This window comes from Scatophagus argus, chromosome 20 (assembly GCF_020382885.2).
Source record: "Scatophagus argus isolate fScaArg1 chromosome 20, fScaArg1.pri, whole genome shotgun sequence".
NCBI lineage: Eukaryota > Metazoa > Chordata > Actinopteri > Scatophagidae > Scatophagus > Scatophagus argus.
The window spans coordinates 8450863-8468152 of NC_058512.1; the positions used below are offsets into that span (position 1 = coordinate 8450863).

The 17290-nt window shown below is 41.5% G+C and overlaps 1 protein-coding gene across 5 annotated transcripts in view; it reads left to right on the forward strand.

Moving 5' to 3' along the window:
• LOC124051240 (mediator of RNA polymerase II transcription subunit 13-like) overlaps nucleotides 1–17290 on the forward strand; it is a 72363-nt gene that overhangs the window by 38741 nt on the left and 16332 nt on the right. For all 5 annotated transcript variants that reach the window (XM_046374384.1, XM_046374380.1, XM_046374379.1 and 2 more), the window contains exons 3-5: nucleotides 5605–5689; nucleotides 8801–8884; nucleotides 17049–17194. In XM_046374384.1, the coding sequence (XP_046230340.1) occupies nucleotides 5605–5689; nucleotides 8801–8884; nucleotides 17049–17194 (315 nt within the window). The remainder of the gene's footprint in view (nucleotides 1–5604; nucleotides 5690–8800; nucleotides 8885–17048; nucleotides 17195–17290) is intronic.

A 17290-nucleotide genomic window follows, 5' to 3' on the forward strand; every position in this document is an offset into this window, starting at 1 on the left:
TAGAGAGTAACAGCTTCTGAAAGTTATGTGTCCACAACAATGCTTAGCGGCATCATAAGGAGAGATATTAATAATACATATGGAGATAACAGAGGACAAAGGCTGGTGATTAGACTGCATTGTCATAAAGCAATTTCATTAAATACTGACCTCTAAAGATAGTAGATTTCCTCCCTCAGACTGTGCACCCTGTTGTTGACCATGCAGATTGAGGCAGTGGAAAAAAAAATGGACCCTTTTGGTTGAATCTCCTGGAACAAGCTGACGAAGTTCAGATCTGAGAATGGAGGTGGTGTGTTCTACAATAGTGGATCTGAAAGACAGAATGACAGGACAACGATGATATTAAAACAACAGCATCGCATAATTTGGATGGCTCAAGGATCATCGGCCAGAAAAGATGATTTAAAAAAAAAAACTTTCACTAAAACTTCATTAGGGCAAAATTAGCCTCCACTGATGAACTGCAAAGATTCAACATGCTAATTTTGTCAACCACGCCTCAAACTGAAACTACGGCCAAAGAACACAAATTAGAAGCAGATTTGTCAAGTGGAAATGGAGGTAAAGTTCTAGTAAGTTCCATCATAAAGACTCTTCTGATATCCTGTGAAAAATTGATCATACTATCAATGTGTGATCTTGTTTGGATTCTTAACATGAATGTTTTTATATCCATTTTTTGTTTTGTACTGAGAGCTGCATAGCACAGCTGGCAGCTGCATTAACTCATGGCTCAGTGCCAGGGTAATACAGCATATTATTGCCATATTAACAGCCAGTATGGAGACAGTGAACTGCTATTACACTATAGGTAAAGGCTGTAAGTAATCCCCTCTGGGTATCTTGTGTCTCCCTGCACACTATTCTTTTTGTTCTTCTGATGTCCATGTGAGTTTTAAATTGGAAACTGGCCCTGACAGAAGTTGGCTGTATTGCTCATATCACACAAATACATGTCCTTGGTGGGAAATCCCCCTTTATGTGGAGACTTAAAATGAATTGAGAAATGTGAAAAATCTTTGCCAAGTCATAACAGTGGAGGCCATGAACCCCTGCTTTCAAATGTCACCCAATACTCTTTGCATGTGCCAATCAATAAATCAATTTGAAATAAAATAAAAAAAAAACCTGTGGAGTTTGACGGCACTGTTAATCACTATTCACAACTTAACAATTACTTCTTTGTGCTGATCTGGAGCTCATTGCCCCACACCTGCTCTTAGCATTTAAGGCTTTTTTAAAAAAAAAATTCTTTGGTGATATTTTTAGAGTTCACCTAGGGTGCTTACTTACACTCATGTCAGGTTCACTGTCAGGAAGTGTTATAAAAAGGTATTGTGTAGTTTTATAAGACACTGACACGCGGAGGTGCGTGCTCTAGTGCATGTGTAGAAGACTTTAGATTTAGGACACCACACAGTCAGCTCAGAGCAACAAATATAAATTCAATTTTTTGCCTGGAGATTTAAAAACTTTTTGTTCATATTGCAAGATGATTTGATGTTGAAATGCTCTGATATGTGTCATAATATTAATTGTGCTCAACCACAAATGTGCACACGTACTATATAGACAAAAGTACCCAGACACAGGCAGACACAGTTTGGGGAAGGCCCTGTTCTGTTTCAGCGTGACTGTGCCCCAGTGCACAAAGCAAAGGCCATGAAGACATGGTTGGATGAGTTTGATGTGGAAGAACTTGACTGGCCTGCACAAAGTCCTGACCTCAACCTGAACACCTTTGGCATAAACTGGAACAGAGATTGTGAGCCAGGCCTTTTTGTCCAACATCAGTGCTTGTCGTCAAAAACGTTCTACTGCATGAATGGACAAAAATTCCAGCAGAAACACATCTTGTGGAAATCCTTCCAAGGAAAGTGTAAGCTGTTATAGCTGAAAAGCTGTCTGTGTATTTAGAATGCAATGTCCATAAAGTCCCTGTTGGTGTAATGGTCAGGTGGCCCAGTGCTTTTGTCTATGTACATATGCTCCATTAAGCCCATGTAATCTGTTATTAAGACTTAATCAAATCATTTTTGAGCGTATCCCTTTTCCCATTCTGTCCATCTGTTTGGCCTTTCTTTGTCTCTCTCTCTCTCTGTCTCTTATTAGTAAAAACACACAAGCATGCTAAGGCATGTTGCCATGCACGGCACCACAGGCACTGCATACCCACACACATGCACAGCAATCAGTGACTAACCTCTGCTCAGACATGCAGCGTGGCAGCTAATTAGTAAAGTAGCAGTGGATTTACACAAAATGTTACATTCACACACATGGCCCAGTAAGAGCACATAGCCTGTGCACTGCAGAGACACCGCTGGACGTCAGGACTGCTGGTGTTATTGATCCAAGACAAATGAGTGAATGAGGGAGAGAAAGGGGAGGAAGTAAGCGTGTGGAGAGGGGTCATCGTGTGCGAGACGAAGTGTTGTCACACCCCAACTCCCGACGTCTCTCTCCCTCAGATCAATACCATCGTTGTGGTGTGTTAGCACAGTGTTGTAGTGGTGAGAGGTCACTCCCTCTAGTGGCGTGAGAACACAGCTGAAGGAGAGGAGAGGAGAGAATAGCTGAGTGATGAATGTGAAGAGAGAGACAGTTGAACGCACTGGGGGAAAGAGAGAGGGACAAACAGAGAAATGGTGAGACAGGGTTGGATACAGAGGGTGAGATGGAGAGAAAGAGAGGTGGGACTACAGAGAGTGGTAGTGGCGACCCAGTTCAATCACTGCTTGTTTGTGTTTGGGGTGGCGTGCCGGTTAAGAGCATCGAGGCACGGGGATGGGGGAAGGAAGGTTGTGTGAAATAAACACGCATTTGTGAGGACATTACGCCGCTATATGCACATGCGGCACTCATGCACACATGCAAAGTCAGGCTCAGGGCTCTCATGTGCGGCGGGTCACTTTGAGAAGCGGTTCTCATAAATGCTACATATGTGCAAATGTGCACACACACACAGACACGTAATGCTTCTGTGTCCGATGTTCCTGATGTTTTTCACTAATATATATATATATATATATATATTTTATTTCTTTTTTTTGCCACATCAGCCCCTGACAATTTTTTTCCCAGCCATTTTATTTTTAGATTGTTCCACATTCAGTGTGCACAATAAAAATGTCACATTGTTGAATAATGGAAATTGTACAGTTTAATCAGCTCATAATTTTAAAAAGTCTATTTATATTTACTCGAATTTCTTTTAAAAATAATTAAGAATATAAATATTCCAATAGTTATTATTTACAACCAACAGTCTACAATGAAAATTATGTGTTTGAATTATTTAACAACAGTATGGCACAAGTTTTTCTTTCCCCTATAGTGGACTTTAAATGTGGGTGGACATCTTTATGAAATGGATCTGCCTCTTTTTTTTTTAAAAAAAAAGAAAAAAAAATCTGGCTAATTATCAGCGAAAGTGAGTGAAAACAAAATATGATGAGCTTTCAGTTTAATGGAGGTTGATTACATCCAGTTCCTTCAGGAACTTTCAGGCATGATGCTGTTCCCTGTAGCTTAGGCTGTGATGGATGATGGATCGTGATACTTGAAAGCCCTATTGCACTTAGCTGTGCATTTAGTGTGTACAACACGCTTCTCCCTTGGGCCATTTGTGTTCCTCCTCTGATTAACAGGCAGCGCAAACTCAAAACATGGTGCTTACTGACTGACTCTTGGTGAACAGTTTCATGGTGTTTTCTCCAAGTATACACACCACACACCCCTACGGGACGTCACTGTTTTAATGCATCTAGTCATCGTTTTATTTCACACTTCATTTTCTATATTTATAATGTTTGTGTGGGATTGTGTGTGTGTGCTTGTGTCTATGCCTGACCTTGTATGCTTGCAGGAGTGATTTGTCACACCATGTGTTGATATGGTGCAGTGAGTTGGCTCCTTGACAGCTACAATATAAACAGGAGCGTCAAATGTGGCTTGCATGTTTTCCAGGCATATAAGTATGTGCGGCTGCCACTGCTGGGAATTGTAAAACACACTGCACCTGCTTTTTTTAGGAGCTACTAAAGCATATGAAGGAATCGGGAAGCAAATGTGGAAAAGTTTCCTTCAAGTTCACTTCTCTGGGGTGTGTGCTGTCGACTTTTGGGTGGAAGTGTTGGCGGGATGGGAGGTTGAGGAGTCAGTGACACAGTTTGGGAGTAGTAGGGGTCAAGAGCCTACGGTGGAGCTGGTCATCATGCAAGTAAATGAAGATAGGGTTGTGCAGGATTGACAGAGTAGGGGAAGAGGTTTGTGGATTTTTAAAGGAGAGAGAGAGAGAGAGGGAGGGATATATGGAGACAGTGAGAGCTAATGAGCTGGGTTTTGTTGGAGACTTGGCATTCTGCTCGTGGTGCTTGCTCTATCTCTCTCCTCTGTAGAGGAGCTGGCTAGAGTGAGTTTCCTGTCTGAGCCCTGAAGCAGGAGTAAATGAGGGGTGTGGGGGAGGTGGTGGTGGTGGAGGGGTGTTGGAAGCAATAGAACAGAGGAAAGGAGGAGAAGGAGGAGGGTGAGGGGCGGGAGGGACCAGTGTTGAAACTGAATGCCAGGGCGCCATGTTCTCACCGCCAGCGTTTCCATGGTTACAGGGTAATTCTGGCGAGTAAGGAAATTTCATTCACTGTGGTATGAAGAAGAGCAAGACGAAAAAATCAGGAGGGAAATATCAACAAAGCAACAGAGAAGGAGAAAAGAGAAAAAAATCAGGGAAGAGAAAGAAGATAGGAAATAAGAGGAAAGAGAAAACCTCTACTGGGTTTTATGCCACCCATCCCCCAGACAATCTGCCTCTGCCTCTGTCTCTCATTCCCTTTTTCTTGTGTATTTCTGCGATGCTTGGTTTGTTTGCCACCACCCTATAAGCAAACACAACACCCACCCACAAGCCTCCAGTTCTTCCAGGAGCCCTGCAGGTATATGGCAAAGAACAAAGAGAAACAGTGTTAACTGGCCCCTGTGTGTGTGTGTGTGTGTGTGTGTCTGTCTGTCTGTCTTGTTTTTGGGAGGACGCAGTGGGGGTTGGCGCTGGGTTGCGAGGGTTAAAGAAATCACGTCTGACACATGTGAAGTGCTGACATGTCAGAGGCTCGAGCAAAGTGCAGCTGATTTGACCACGTCTGCCTTGGACTGCTTGAATTTCACAGGAGTAAAACAGCTTGAGTTTAAACTCTGTATGCATGTACAAACCTGAGCATGCAAGCATGTGTGTCTGCCTGCACAGATACAGCCACGCTCGCACTCTCCAGCTAACTGAAGCTGACAACTGCACGGGGTTTGACTGGGCTGTCGCTGCAGCCAACCTGACAGCTGTACAGCCAAGTACCCTCCGTACACGAACACACGCGCACACACAGCCTCGTCTCCAGTGTTATTTCTGATATAATGTGCAGGTTTTCTCATCAACACATGCAGCTTGTTTTGACATCAACACATGTAGTTAAATGTGTTGTTTATTATCCTCAAGCTGGTGTGCGCAGATGTTTTGCTGTCTCAGAAAATATCATAACTATTTTTTTTTATTGCTGAGAGATAATAAAATATTGAGATGTATAATTTAGTAATTATTTTCTTCTTTTCTTTCAGTGGCTGAGGAGGGGCTCTGGGAGTGTGGGCTGTCCTATGAGTGCAGGACTCTCCTGTTCAAGGCCATACACAACCTGCTTGAAAGGTAAAACCATCATTATTTCCCAGACGCTCTTTGTTCGCGACTTACCAAGAGCTGCTCAGTGATAAGCATACAATACGAAAACATGAAGACATACTTACATTACTTAGAATGAAAAGTATATTTTAGGAAGTGTGTAACTTTAATCGTTTTTGAGTTTTTGTACAATTTGCCCTACAATGAAGTAATCTTAAAATGAAATCATATTACCTAATTTAACTTTTCATTTTAAAGTTCACACACACTTTTCACTCTATGCTTCATTTCAGTCCAAATATTCGGAATCAGCTTATAAATGTAATGAATGATTTATAGCACACTATAATGTAGTTGTCAGCAAATTGGTCAAAAACAATAACTTATTTTGGAGGCTGCTGCCTTAACAGGTTATGAACAACAATATAGTAAAACTCAGTGTTAGTCTTAATAGTTTTCGTTTTAATAGCAGAATTTTATTGTTAACAAATTGTTATTGTACATCAAAGCTTATTGCCAAATGTCTTTATATGCGTGTACTGCTTCAGTGTAAACCATTTGTTAAATGTCTATGTAATGCTATAGTGTTTGTGATGCTCATAGACGCTAATGGGAATATTCATGAATATTCATATTCATTCATTTTTATTAATTCAGTAAAATAAGAATTGAAAATAGGGTGTCTTTTTAGTGCGTGTTTGATTTACAGAGCTTGAGGATCATGTGTGGAAAGTGACTTTTTCTGATAAATGACCAAAGCTGATCTTTTAATTTACTGCACACACCCGAGTTAAAATGCAAGCTCATGCGCTAAAGTTATTCATGGGACCAATTAATTAAATGTATTTAGCCCTTTTTCCACATTCTCAAAGAGGCTTTAGAAGCTAAAATGGTTATTTATAAGTTTGTTTGTTTTTTACTTCAGTATAATAAACATGCATCATTTAACACCATCAGTAATTCAAATTAGTGCTCTGAATGTAAATTCTCAAATTAAGTCTCTTAAATGAACAAGAGTGGCATTTTGTAAACAGAAAAATCACCAAACAAAAGAGCTTTGTGTCATATTGATAGACAGCTCCAGTTTTCTTCCAGCAGCCTCACCTTAATGAAATTATAATCTGAGTGCTGAATCACTTGCTCAAGTACCCAAAGCTCTCCTTTCTGAGTCAGAGCCATCTGTTAAATGAAGCAGCACATATTTGCTCTCTATTAAGTTAAGCATCAGTGATCATCATAGGGGGCAAGCCGAATTAACCTTCCTATTACCTTGAAGCTAACTCCTTTTATAGCTCACTATTTCAACACGAGGGGGATCATGGCCACTTTCTCATATCATACAGATGAATTTGACCTCTCTCACTGACAGTTATTATTATTATTGTTATTATTGTTGTTGTTATATTATTTACAATTAGATTTGAATTAATTGAATCAAACAATTACAAATAAAGTAGTGTTTATTTAGCAGTGTTTTCATCAGCTGACTCCAAATTATATGCATCCACCCAATCACGTTTCTCCTCAAAACTGCTCTAACTAACATTTATTACATTATGGGTCGGACTGTATGCAAAGAGAAAGGAGTTGTTCATATTGGAAAACTCATAGAGACTTATCACCCAACTATGCAGTTACCCTTTGATCTGCTGAGTGCATCGGTGTCGTAAAGGGCCGCCTTAAAAGTGAGCAGTTAAGCATTCAGCAGCTAAACAGTCAGATATTTCCCATAAGAGTCAGTGGAAACCAAAACAGAGTTACAAGGAAACGAAACTCCAATATCAGTCTGTTTGTCTGCTGGATGTGTAAACAGGAATAACTTTTTTCTTAACACGTTTGCCATATAAGGTGATCATGTGTAAATGTTGTGTTTGCAGATTTTTGTTGCTAAAAAAGCAAGAAATGCAGATTTAAGCCTTGATGTTTGCTGTATAGATGTGTATACACACATACAAGGAAGCAAAATTCTTAAAGTTTTGAGAGCTTAATTTCTGGAAAATTAATATTGGGTTCTTGTTTTATTGGCTTCAAAATCATCAAGAATATTTTTGAACCACCATTTGGTAGTTATGGAAGAAACCGCACTTGGAGGCTTTTCAGCATTAGCTTCTGCAGTTATCACAGTAATGAGCTCCAATGATACACTAATTCGGTACACAGAACTGGTATTGGGGCCAAATACTGACCTTATTAAGTGGTTTGGGTATTGGCCACCAGTCTAGATTAAATACATTTGGTTTGTTAATGTTATTGTAAAATGAATTGTTTGTAGAAGAGAGAGTCGTCCTTTGTGCGATGAGCAGCCATGGTCAGATAAGAAAACGTGATGATAAAAATGCACCAAAGATGGTAGAGCTGAAGGGTGAAGGCTTTGGATAGCTCAACATGGCTGAGTGAAGAGCGGTCCATAAAATAATTTTGTAATTCCTTGACCCGGGTCAGAAGATCCTACAGGGAATTCACTGGCACCTGCTCACAGAGACGAGTCACAGTTCTGAGAGTGCTGAGTTTTGTCTGTGAAAGGAGGCTGAAATGAGGCGAGGAAGTGCACAAACGGTTAGATAGCTCCAAATAGGGAGCACGACGACTGAACTGTTTGATGTGATCAAATTTTGATCTGATGAAAGAAACGGTTTTGGAAAGCTATGTGTAAACGTGCGTGCCACTTAAAGGAAAGCAGATTACCGCAAAGATTTCCTTTTTCCTGTGCACTTAACGTTAGACTCCACATGTCAGAGGTAGCAGAGGGGCAGTCCCTGCTGCAGTCTAGTAAAATAAAATCATCAAGCAAATGAGCAGGCAGTGTTAAAGTGGCTTATGTTTGCTCTAGTGATTTATCTTATGCAGGGTCAACTAAATTGAAAACTGCATCAGACAGTTAGGTAAAAAGTTCATAACAAGGCCATACACTGAGAAACAGTCTGCAGAATCCTTTACACAAGCAGAAGCTACGGCATCAAAATTCACAACTGAGTCGCATTAAAAATCCTGTAAACCTCAATTCTATTTGTTATCTGACTTGTACGTGGAAGTGCCTTATGTCTTGTCCAGGCCTTTTCTTTCAGTCAGTCCTTTCGCACGTGAGAGAAAAGTCGTATAATGTCTAACCTCTGTTGGCTTCTCTCCTCACTCCTGCAGATGTTTGATGGATAAAGGATTTCTGAGGATTGGGAAGTGGTTCTTCAAGCCACATGAACTGGAAGAAAAATCTTTGGGCAACAGGTAAGAAAAACTTTCAACACACACACACACACACACTCCATTTACATAATTGTTATTGGACTTCTTCAGTGGGTTTCATGTATGTTAGGTCGTGAGAAAGACACCCCACAGTGTGTGTATGTGTGTGATTATGCGCCTGCAAGTGTGACACAGCCAGGCAGTGTGAATGGCTTTCATGTGATCCAGTATTTGACGAGTCTCCTCTCCTTGATGTTCCAGCGGCTGGCTCGTGATGCGAGACTATTAAAAACCAGGAGAGTGAATGGTGGTGAGAGGTGAGAGCCGAGCTGAGTCGAGCTCTCGCCTCTCTCTCTCTCTCTCTCTCTCTCCCTCTCCCTCTCTGTCTCTCTCTCTTTCTTGTGTGTCAGTGTCACGCTGTGTAACTGTGTAGGCAATGTGGGAGACAGACTGAAACAGAGTAAAAAGAGGGGTGGGTGTGATGACAGTAGCTCAACTTGTTGCTTCAGCCATGATAGTTCCCAGCTCAGTTCACAGCTCAGTCTGCCCACTTCAGCTTCTCCTGCTGGTGAGGATGCGACATTCCTTACATCTTTAGCATAGGCGGGCTCAAATGCTAAGTATGCAAATAAATGGCTCCTAGCAAACCACTTAACTGTCAAAAGGCTCATTGTAGATATCTCGCCTCGAGGCAGAGAAATCATCCTTTTGTTTACATCTACTTTGTGCTTTTTCGACTTGGAAGCTGTAATTCACATTATCATTCAAAAATTGTGGTGCAAATTAAAAGATGCACCGGAAACTGTCGCTCTGGAAAGTTGCTGACACAAGTGCACTCTGCTGTGATGTGCTGTAGCAAACTCTGGTTTCGCTGTTCAGATCAGCAATTGAAAGTGAAGTGTGAGGCGTTCTTGCGTGACATCTCAGGAGAGTGTGTTGTGTTGTGCAGGTATGGTGTTTTGAGGGAGTCTAACGAGAATGTGAACTTTTTGTACATACTGTGCATATAGGTGATAAATTAAAGGAGACGCACTTCAGTAAATGAGTGGAAGCCTAATGAATGCAGATGCTTCTGTGCAGGACGCGAAGAGGTCACTAAATTGTTTGATGTGAATCATTTGTGTGATCTGGTCACAGTCACCAGATCTCAAGCCAGATGAACAGTTAAGGGTGATTTTGAGTGTTCAGGCTTTTCACTTCCTCCAGCAGACTACAAGAGACTTAACAAGCAGCACTGAAAGCTGCTCTGGTGATAAGATATTTTTGTTGTTGTGTATTTTTTCTTTTTGCAGCTTGCACAGTAGCGTAGGTAAATGTGAATGCACATGCGGTTTTTGACGTTTGTGTCTCCACTTTATACTCTACATGTACACCAAAACTTGTCACATTTTTACCAATGTATGTCTTTTTCTTTTTCAAGGTTGTGGCATTTCTTTCAGGTTCTCTTCGTATCTCAGTATGCATTCACTTACTTACATTAACCTGTATGACAAGTGGAAGTTACTCATTAATTATTCCATTGAAAAAGCCTAAGACTTTTTTCCTTGAAGAGAAAAGAGAAGAGAAAAAATATTATGAACAGCAATATAGTAAAACTCAATTAATATATAATATTAAAATATTACTGTAAGTTACTGAATGGTTACCAAACTATCAGTTAACAGCATTTGTGTGGGAATAGCCATCCTAAGCAACAGTTTTTATGTTCTAAAATTACCAATCTTTGTTTCTGAGTGAGCGCAGAGATTATCGTTTGCGTGTCTCTCTTTTGTACATCATGTAATTCCTCTTCATTTTGACAGCTCTGTGTGAATATGTTGTCAGCTGGTACGCCCCCTGCTGAGCCAATTCTGACTCGCTGCGTATCTGAATTATTGAACATCCTGGAAGGAGAGACAGAAGAAATATCCTTGAACGCGTAGACACAAGACAAACACAAATCTTATGTAGATGTCTGCGCTAGTAATATTTTTCATGCCCTCACTCTGCAGCCTTTGCATGAATCACATGGTGTAAATGAACCATGACGTTTTTTTCTCTTTCCACACATCTCCACTGCTTGCTCCCAGCACATATGCAAACAAACTGTCCTAAATTCCCACACACACTCCATCCCTTGTTCCCAGAATAGCAGTGTTGCCCCTCACTTGACAGCGTGAGCCGTAAGAACCCCTGCAGATTTCTTGCCATCACTGTTTTCGTGCCACGAGGGAACATTGCTCAGTTAGGCATACACTGACCTCCTGCCTCAGCTGTAACCAGCTCCTTTGTCTTTTCTTCACTCGCACACTGTGCCGTTTATAACCAACAGGGGGCGCAGTGCTAATATCTGTGCCGTGCCCCTTCACCCGTGCCAGCTCCTGTGCCGTGGCGCTGCTGCCTTTGTCAGGCTTATCTGGTGCTTATCTCCCATGTGTCTCCGGGGGGACACGGTGAGGATTGGCACATCCAGGACACCAAACCACCCTCCTCTTCTGCCACCCTCCCTCCTCCAGCTCCTCTCTCAGTACAGCACTCGTGCTCTCTTTGTGTCTGAATGGGAGGAAAGCACTCTGGGTTGGTAACGGATTGCATCAGACGCTGCGGGGGAGCGCAGGAGAGAGTCACAGGGATACAGAGAGAGTGTGAGAGAGTGAGAGGAAGAACAGGGAGGAGGCTCAGTGTGTGTGGTGGGGAGGTGGGGATCAGAGAAGGTGGGGGGTCGTAAATTAATCATTACTATAGACGGCTCAATGGATGTATTAGAGTCTGTCTCTCTCATTAGTTCAGTCAGTTCCATGCATGCCAAGTACAGTACACAGTATATTTGTTAATCTAGGTGCTTTCATTTGCATTAATGGCCATATACTCATGCATAAATAATGTCCATATTTTACAGCGGAGCAGAGCTGTCCTCTGGTACTTGACCATGAAACACAAACAAGTTTCACTGCCTGTTTAAACTGCATCCTCTCCTCTCCTCTCCTCCCCTCTCCCCCCCTCCCCTCTCCTCTCCTCTCCTCTCCTCTCCCCGCCTCCCCTCTCCTCTCCTCTCCTCTCCTTTCCTACCCTCCCGTCCCCTCTCCTCTCCTCCCCTCCCCTCCCCTCCCCTCCCCTCCCCTCTCCTCTCACATCACAAGGTCAAACAATCTCCAGGTATATATAAAAAACATTTTCTGTTTTCTCACCCCTCACCCTCTATCATCCACATTTTACTGTACTGGGAGTACATCACATTACCAGTGCCAAGATAGTATGTTTATTTTTTGTTTGAGCGATTAAAACAGCATAGTAAATGGATATCCGGTAGATTTAAAAATATTTTTAAAATTGCAAAAGTTAAAATCTTTAATGCTTAAATTGTTGTCAGAGAGCTGATGTCAGTTAGAACCAAGAGTGACTGATTGGTAGATGTAAAGTTGAGGAGTGACTGGCACATAGATGGATAAAGTTAAACAAGTTACTGAAAGAATGACTGACTGCCCAGAATTTCCATTTAGAGCTTTAAGAGTGTGTGTAATTAGTTTATGTGGTATTTTTGCTGTTTTTCAGTACTTCAGTCAGTAAATACTTGTTAGTGGAGGAAGAGAAATCCTCTTAATGATGAGAAACTCACTCTTTTTTTATTATCAATTATCAGCAATCCACTGCTTCTGCAAACCTAAAGCTAGAAAGTCCAGTCAGAGTTGAAGATGTGCTCAGTTGTTGATTCACGAAATGTTAAAGAAACTTTCAGAGTAAGATTTATGGTAGGAGGTGTGAATCTAGCCTGAAAGCCACGACTACACTGAATGGTATGTGTGAGCTGGAAAGAATAACAATAAGCTTCAGTCCATCTTTTACAGAGAAAGTGACTCTATCCTCTGTATTTAAATCATCTTGATATGTTATTATGTCATTATTTTGTGAACTTTTAATAGTTTTAATAGATCGTTCAGGAGCGCTTTCATTCATAAGTACTCTTGTTATATATTCGTATTACTAAAATATTTGCATCTTCTCCTTTGAAGCAAGTTTTTCTATGTGTGTCTTGAGAGACAAAAGCGTGATGTTTTATCCTCTCAATTTCTAATATTACCATGTAAAACCACTGAGAGAAAGAGAGAAAAGAGGGGAAAAGTGCAAAGATCAATAGAGAGGACAGTGATACATGACAGCAGCAGCAACAACCAGAATCCTTTTCCCCTTTTTTTAATTAGGAGCACAGATATAAAGGTAAAAGCCTGTTGTAGCTCACACTGATTTCTTACTGAAGATACTGACTTTCTGCTTTTACACTTGGCAGCATTTGTGTGGGAATTGCCCCCAGACAAAGTATTCACAGTCATTCTGCTCTGTCTTTCGGGTCTAACAAGAAATCGTATTTCAGTTGTAAATAGACTGGTATTTTTCCTAAGCTTCTTGTGCTCATAGAAAGTGCAGTCAGTGGTGTCCTTGGTGGTCACCTTTTCGTTGTGAATCCATATAAATAGTTGGAGCAGTGTTTGAGCACAAACTGGCTAAAGCCACCCACTTGGGGCCACTGAATAATACATCAAGCTGACTACACATCCCCCCCCCCCCTTCTGATCGTGTTAATACCGATATGTTGCGTGTGCACGCAGGAACATATGCACACACCTGCATGAGCCTGTGAGTGTTATGCATGTTTGGTGATCTGGCTCTATTTGTTTGTGTAGAATAAGCTTACTGTGTCAGTGCGGTGGAAGGACTCATAGAGCATGTGTATACATGCTGCTCACAAGAGCTTACAAGAGGGTAAACATCATCCTCTATGTCGGTCCACATACACCACGGCACTCTTGTGTTTCCAGGAGATTGTGTAGGAAGGGTTAGGCAGCCAGAAGGAGACGATAACTCATAATAGTTTAAGGTACAGATTAAGAAGATTAATCCCCCAGATCTGAGAGAATCTAAGAAAAGGTTATCATGCCTGCTTAGTGCATATGACTGTATTTAATGATATCTAAACACAGTTATCACATCACAAGCTTTAGATGCTTCTAACAGTGGAAATGAGAGGTTTGCGTGCACGACCCTCATGGTGCACATGGTAGTTTTATTGTTTATTGCTTTCTATCTCCTTTACTCTAATCTTGTTTTATGTCCCCCCCCACTGGGTTCGACATGAGCACATCCCAACAGTCAAGATAACCGTTGTTATTATGTGTGCATGTGATTGTACACACAGAAACGCGTGTGTCAAGTCCACGATGCATGTCGAACATTAACCAGCTCCCCTGCTGGCTGGCTGGCTGCCTGGTAGCATCATGATAAGGTGAAAAGACACAGTGACCTACACCTTTTTTTTTCTAGTGGCATTCAAACATGCATGTGATGTACATTATGTGTGTTTTGAATGTAGTCGCAAGCATCGGCGTGCATTCATATTGTGAACATGCATATTGTCCATACACATTTGTACACATCTAAATCCATGCTGTTAATGCTGCCATAAGCTTAGACACATACTGCACATATGAAGCCAAACTAACGAGACACTCATGCTCGCTCACGCATACAGACATGTACAGTGATGTGTCTGCATGTTCTCAAGCTCTACATTCCCTGATTGATTTCACCATAAAATTGTGCTCAGTAGCCACCCATTAAAACTCTGATCTCATCGATATGTGTGCAGCAATTGCAGTTCGTGGCACTGAATTATTCACCTCCTCCTCTTTCTCTCACACTCTCATCCTGCTCTCACTCCTCATTTTATACTGTATCCTTTCTTTCCTTGTCCTCCTAATTTCCTCTCTTCTGTTTTCCATTTTTGTCTCAGTCTTATTCATCCATTGTCTTATTTTTTTTTTTACCTCTAGCACTCTGTCTCTATTTTCTCTTTCTGTTTTTTCTACTCGGCTCTTCCTCCTTTCTTCCTCCTCTCACTCCCACCCCCCCTGCTCCCGCTTCCCTCTCTCTGTCTCCTCTCTCTATCTCTCTCCAGTACTGTCAGCCCTGAGGCGAGTCTCAGCCATCACTCCTCTTCATTTATTAATACCTGTACTCATACAGCCCAGCACGCACAGCTGCCTCACATCTCTGTCCGCTGCTCTCCTACACACACACACACACAACACTCACACATGCACTTGCCGGCTGCACAAATGTCCCCTAGGATGCAAGGAGCCTAGTGTATCCACACACTCACATGCGCTTACTGTGCAGAAAAATGCCCTTTGTAAAAGGACAGGGAGCATCAATCTCCCAGCTGCGTCAGCCAACAGTTTGATGCTCTTTTTGTAATTCAGCTTTTCCTTGACTCACATTTAATTGCAGTTATTATTGTTGCACGTTATTTACTGGTTATACTGATTGCTCATCATTTGTTAGTGTTTACCCAACTGGATTTTCCCACTCTAAACATTATTAAATGCCTTAAATAATTTTCATCAGTAGCTTTTCTGGGCTACTGCTTTCTAATAAATGTAAAGAATTAACTGAGAGCACCAAGTGTACAACTCTTTATCAGCAATTCCTGCTGAAATATCAAAAGTGTCCAGCCAGTAATTCTGTCAGATCATTGTCTGACTTTTAAGGCAGCGAGAGAGAGAGAGACAATACAAAGAGAGAAGAGATGATTTCCAACAGCGACTCCCTGCTATTTGGCCGAGCTGCAATTTTTACGAGGGGTCTTAAGGGAGTCGTGTTTTTTCTACACACATCAGTCCCAATCAGTACACACACATCTCATAAAAATATACAATAACAATATAAAGAGAATTATCAACACAAGAGAGGTATAAATCCTAATGGCTGCTTCATTTCACAGCCTTATTTAATTTGTGCAGGGCCGTGAACAGAAAGTACAACATGATGAAATACAAACAGTTAAGGTTAAAGTCAATCAACCGATCACTCAGTCTTACCAATTTATTTAAGTGTGTGTAGGTAAATTACTTGAAGAATCAGTGGAAAAACAACAACAGCAAAAAAAAACCTGAAGCATTTGTGCTTTTCAGTAGTCAAATAGCCTAAATGTAAATTAATACTGTTTGTGCCTCTGTGCATGGCGGTTAGCTGGACTGGTACTCTTGACTTGCAGCTGTTCCACTGAGCTTCCCCGTGCAGCTATATATAGCTCTTCATATGGTGTAATGATGCACTGAGGACGAGGTTGGAGGGCAGTGACATTGAAAGCATTTTGACTCGTGTTGTGGAGATGTGAACTGTAGAGATGATAGACTAGTGCTGCGTATGCGTGTGTGTGCTTGTTTATTGCATGTGTATGTGGTTTTATGTCCCCCACGTGATCATGCAGACCTGTGTCCAAACCACCTGTTCTGAGTGTATGTTGTGGGAGTTTAGGCGGGGAGAGAATCGAGCATCGGGCACGTTTATGAAGCAGTAAAATTGGCTCCGTCTTTCTTTGGGTGCACTTAGTGCCATCTGGAGGCCATCTCGGTCAACGCCGCAAGATATTTTGCTCCCTCAAGACTGTGCTAAGCTCTGCCCATGAGTGACTGTGGAACTGGCCATTTTATTGAATTTGATGATCCATTACAGCTCAAATGGAGGTCCAGCTCCCTCAGGGCAAAGGAGATATTGCATAGGCAGCAGAGTAATCACAAGGAGATTACAGTACCTGCTGACTTTATTGTCAGTTTGATATATAAAAACCAAGGTGGCAAGGAGCTTTATAGATTAAAAATATACATCAGTGAAGCCATCTTGATAGTTAATGATGTCCAACCCGCCCACTGGTATATAGATTGTAATGAGGCCCCAACAATTACTCCTCTGTGATTAAAAAAAAGAGCAGTGTGTGATGAACTAAGCCTGGGTTGTGTAATAAAGAGTGTGCTGCATATGTAAACATGTAGTCACCACAATCAGTCATAAGCAAATGAGGATTTATACCTGCAATAAGGAGCCCATGCGGGAAACAATGAAGATGATCAATGTAGGTAGAGCTGAGCGAGGCTTTTACAAAGACACATTCTGAGTGTCTTCTCTAAATTGCTGTTCGGAGAAAAGCTCTCAGCATCTGTCTTGCCGCTGCCTGGAAGACTGGCATATTCATGTTGTACATTTGTTTTTCAGTAGCCGTTATTTATTGGTTTATTTAATCTGGAGCTCAGCATCATTTAATTTAATTTTGATTCCATTAACTGTTCACAGATGTGAAGGTAAATGTACATGCGATTAAATTGTAGAAATAGACAGACTGTCTCTTCCTGTCTGTGGTCTCATCCTCTAAACCTTTACTGTCTTCTGTCCTCAGTAAACACCTATCATGCTCCTTCTCCTTCTTCCTCCACGGCGAGAGCAACGTCTGCACAAGTGTGGAGATTGCCCAGCACCAGCCTGCATATCACATCACAGAAGACCACATTCGCCTCGCACAGACCTCCATCACACCAGTACAAGGTAATACCACAATCTAATTATTTTTGTCTATGGCTTATGTCCTCAGAGCATAACAAAAATGATGTTCAAAGGCAACTAGAAATATGTTACATTACT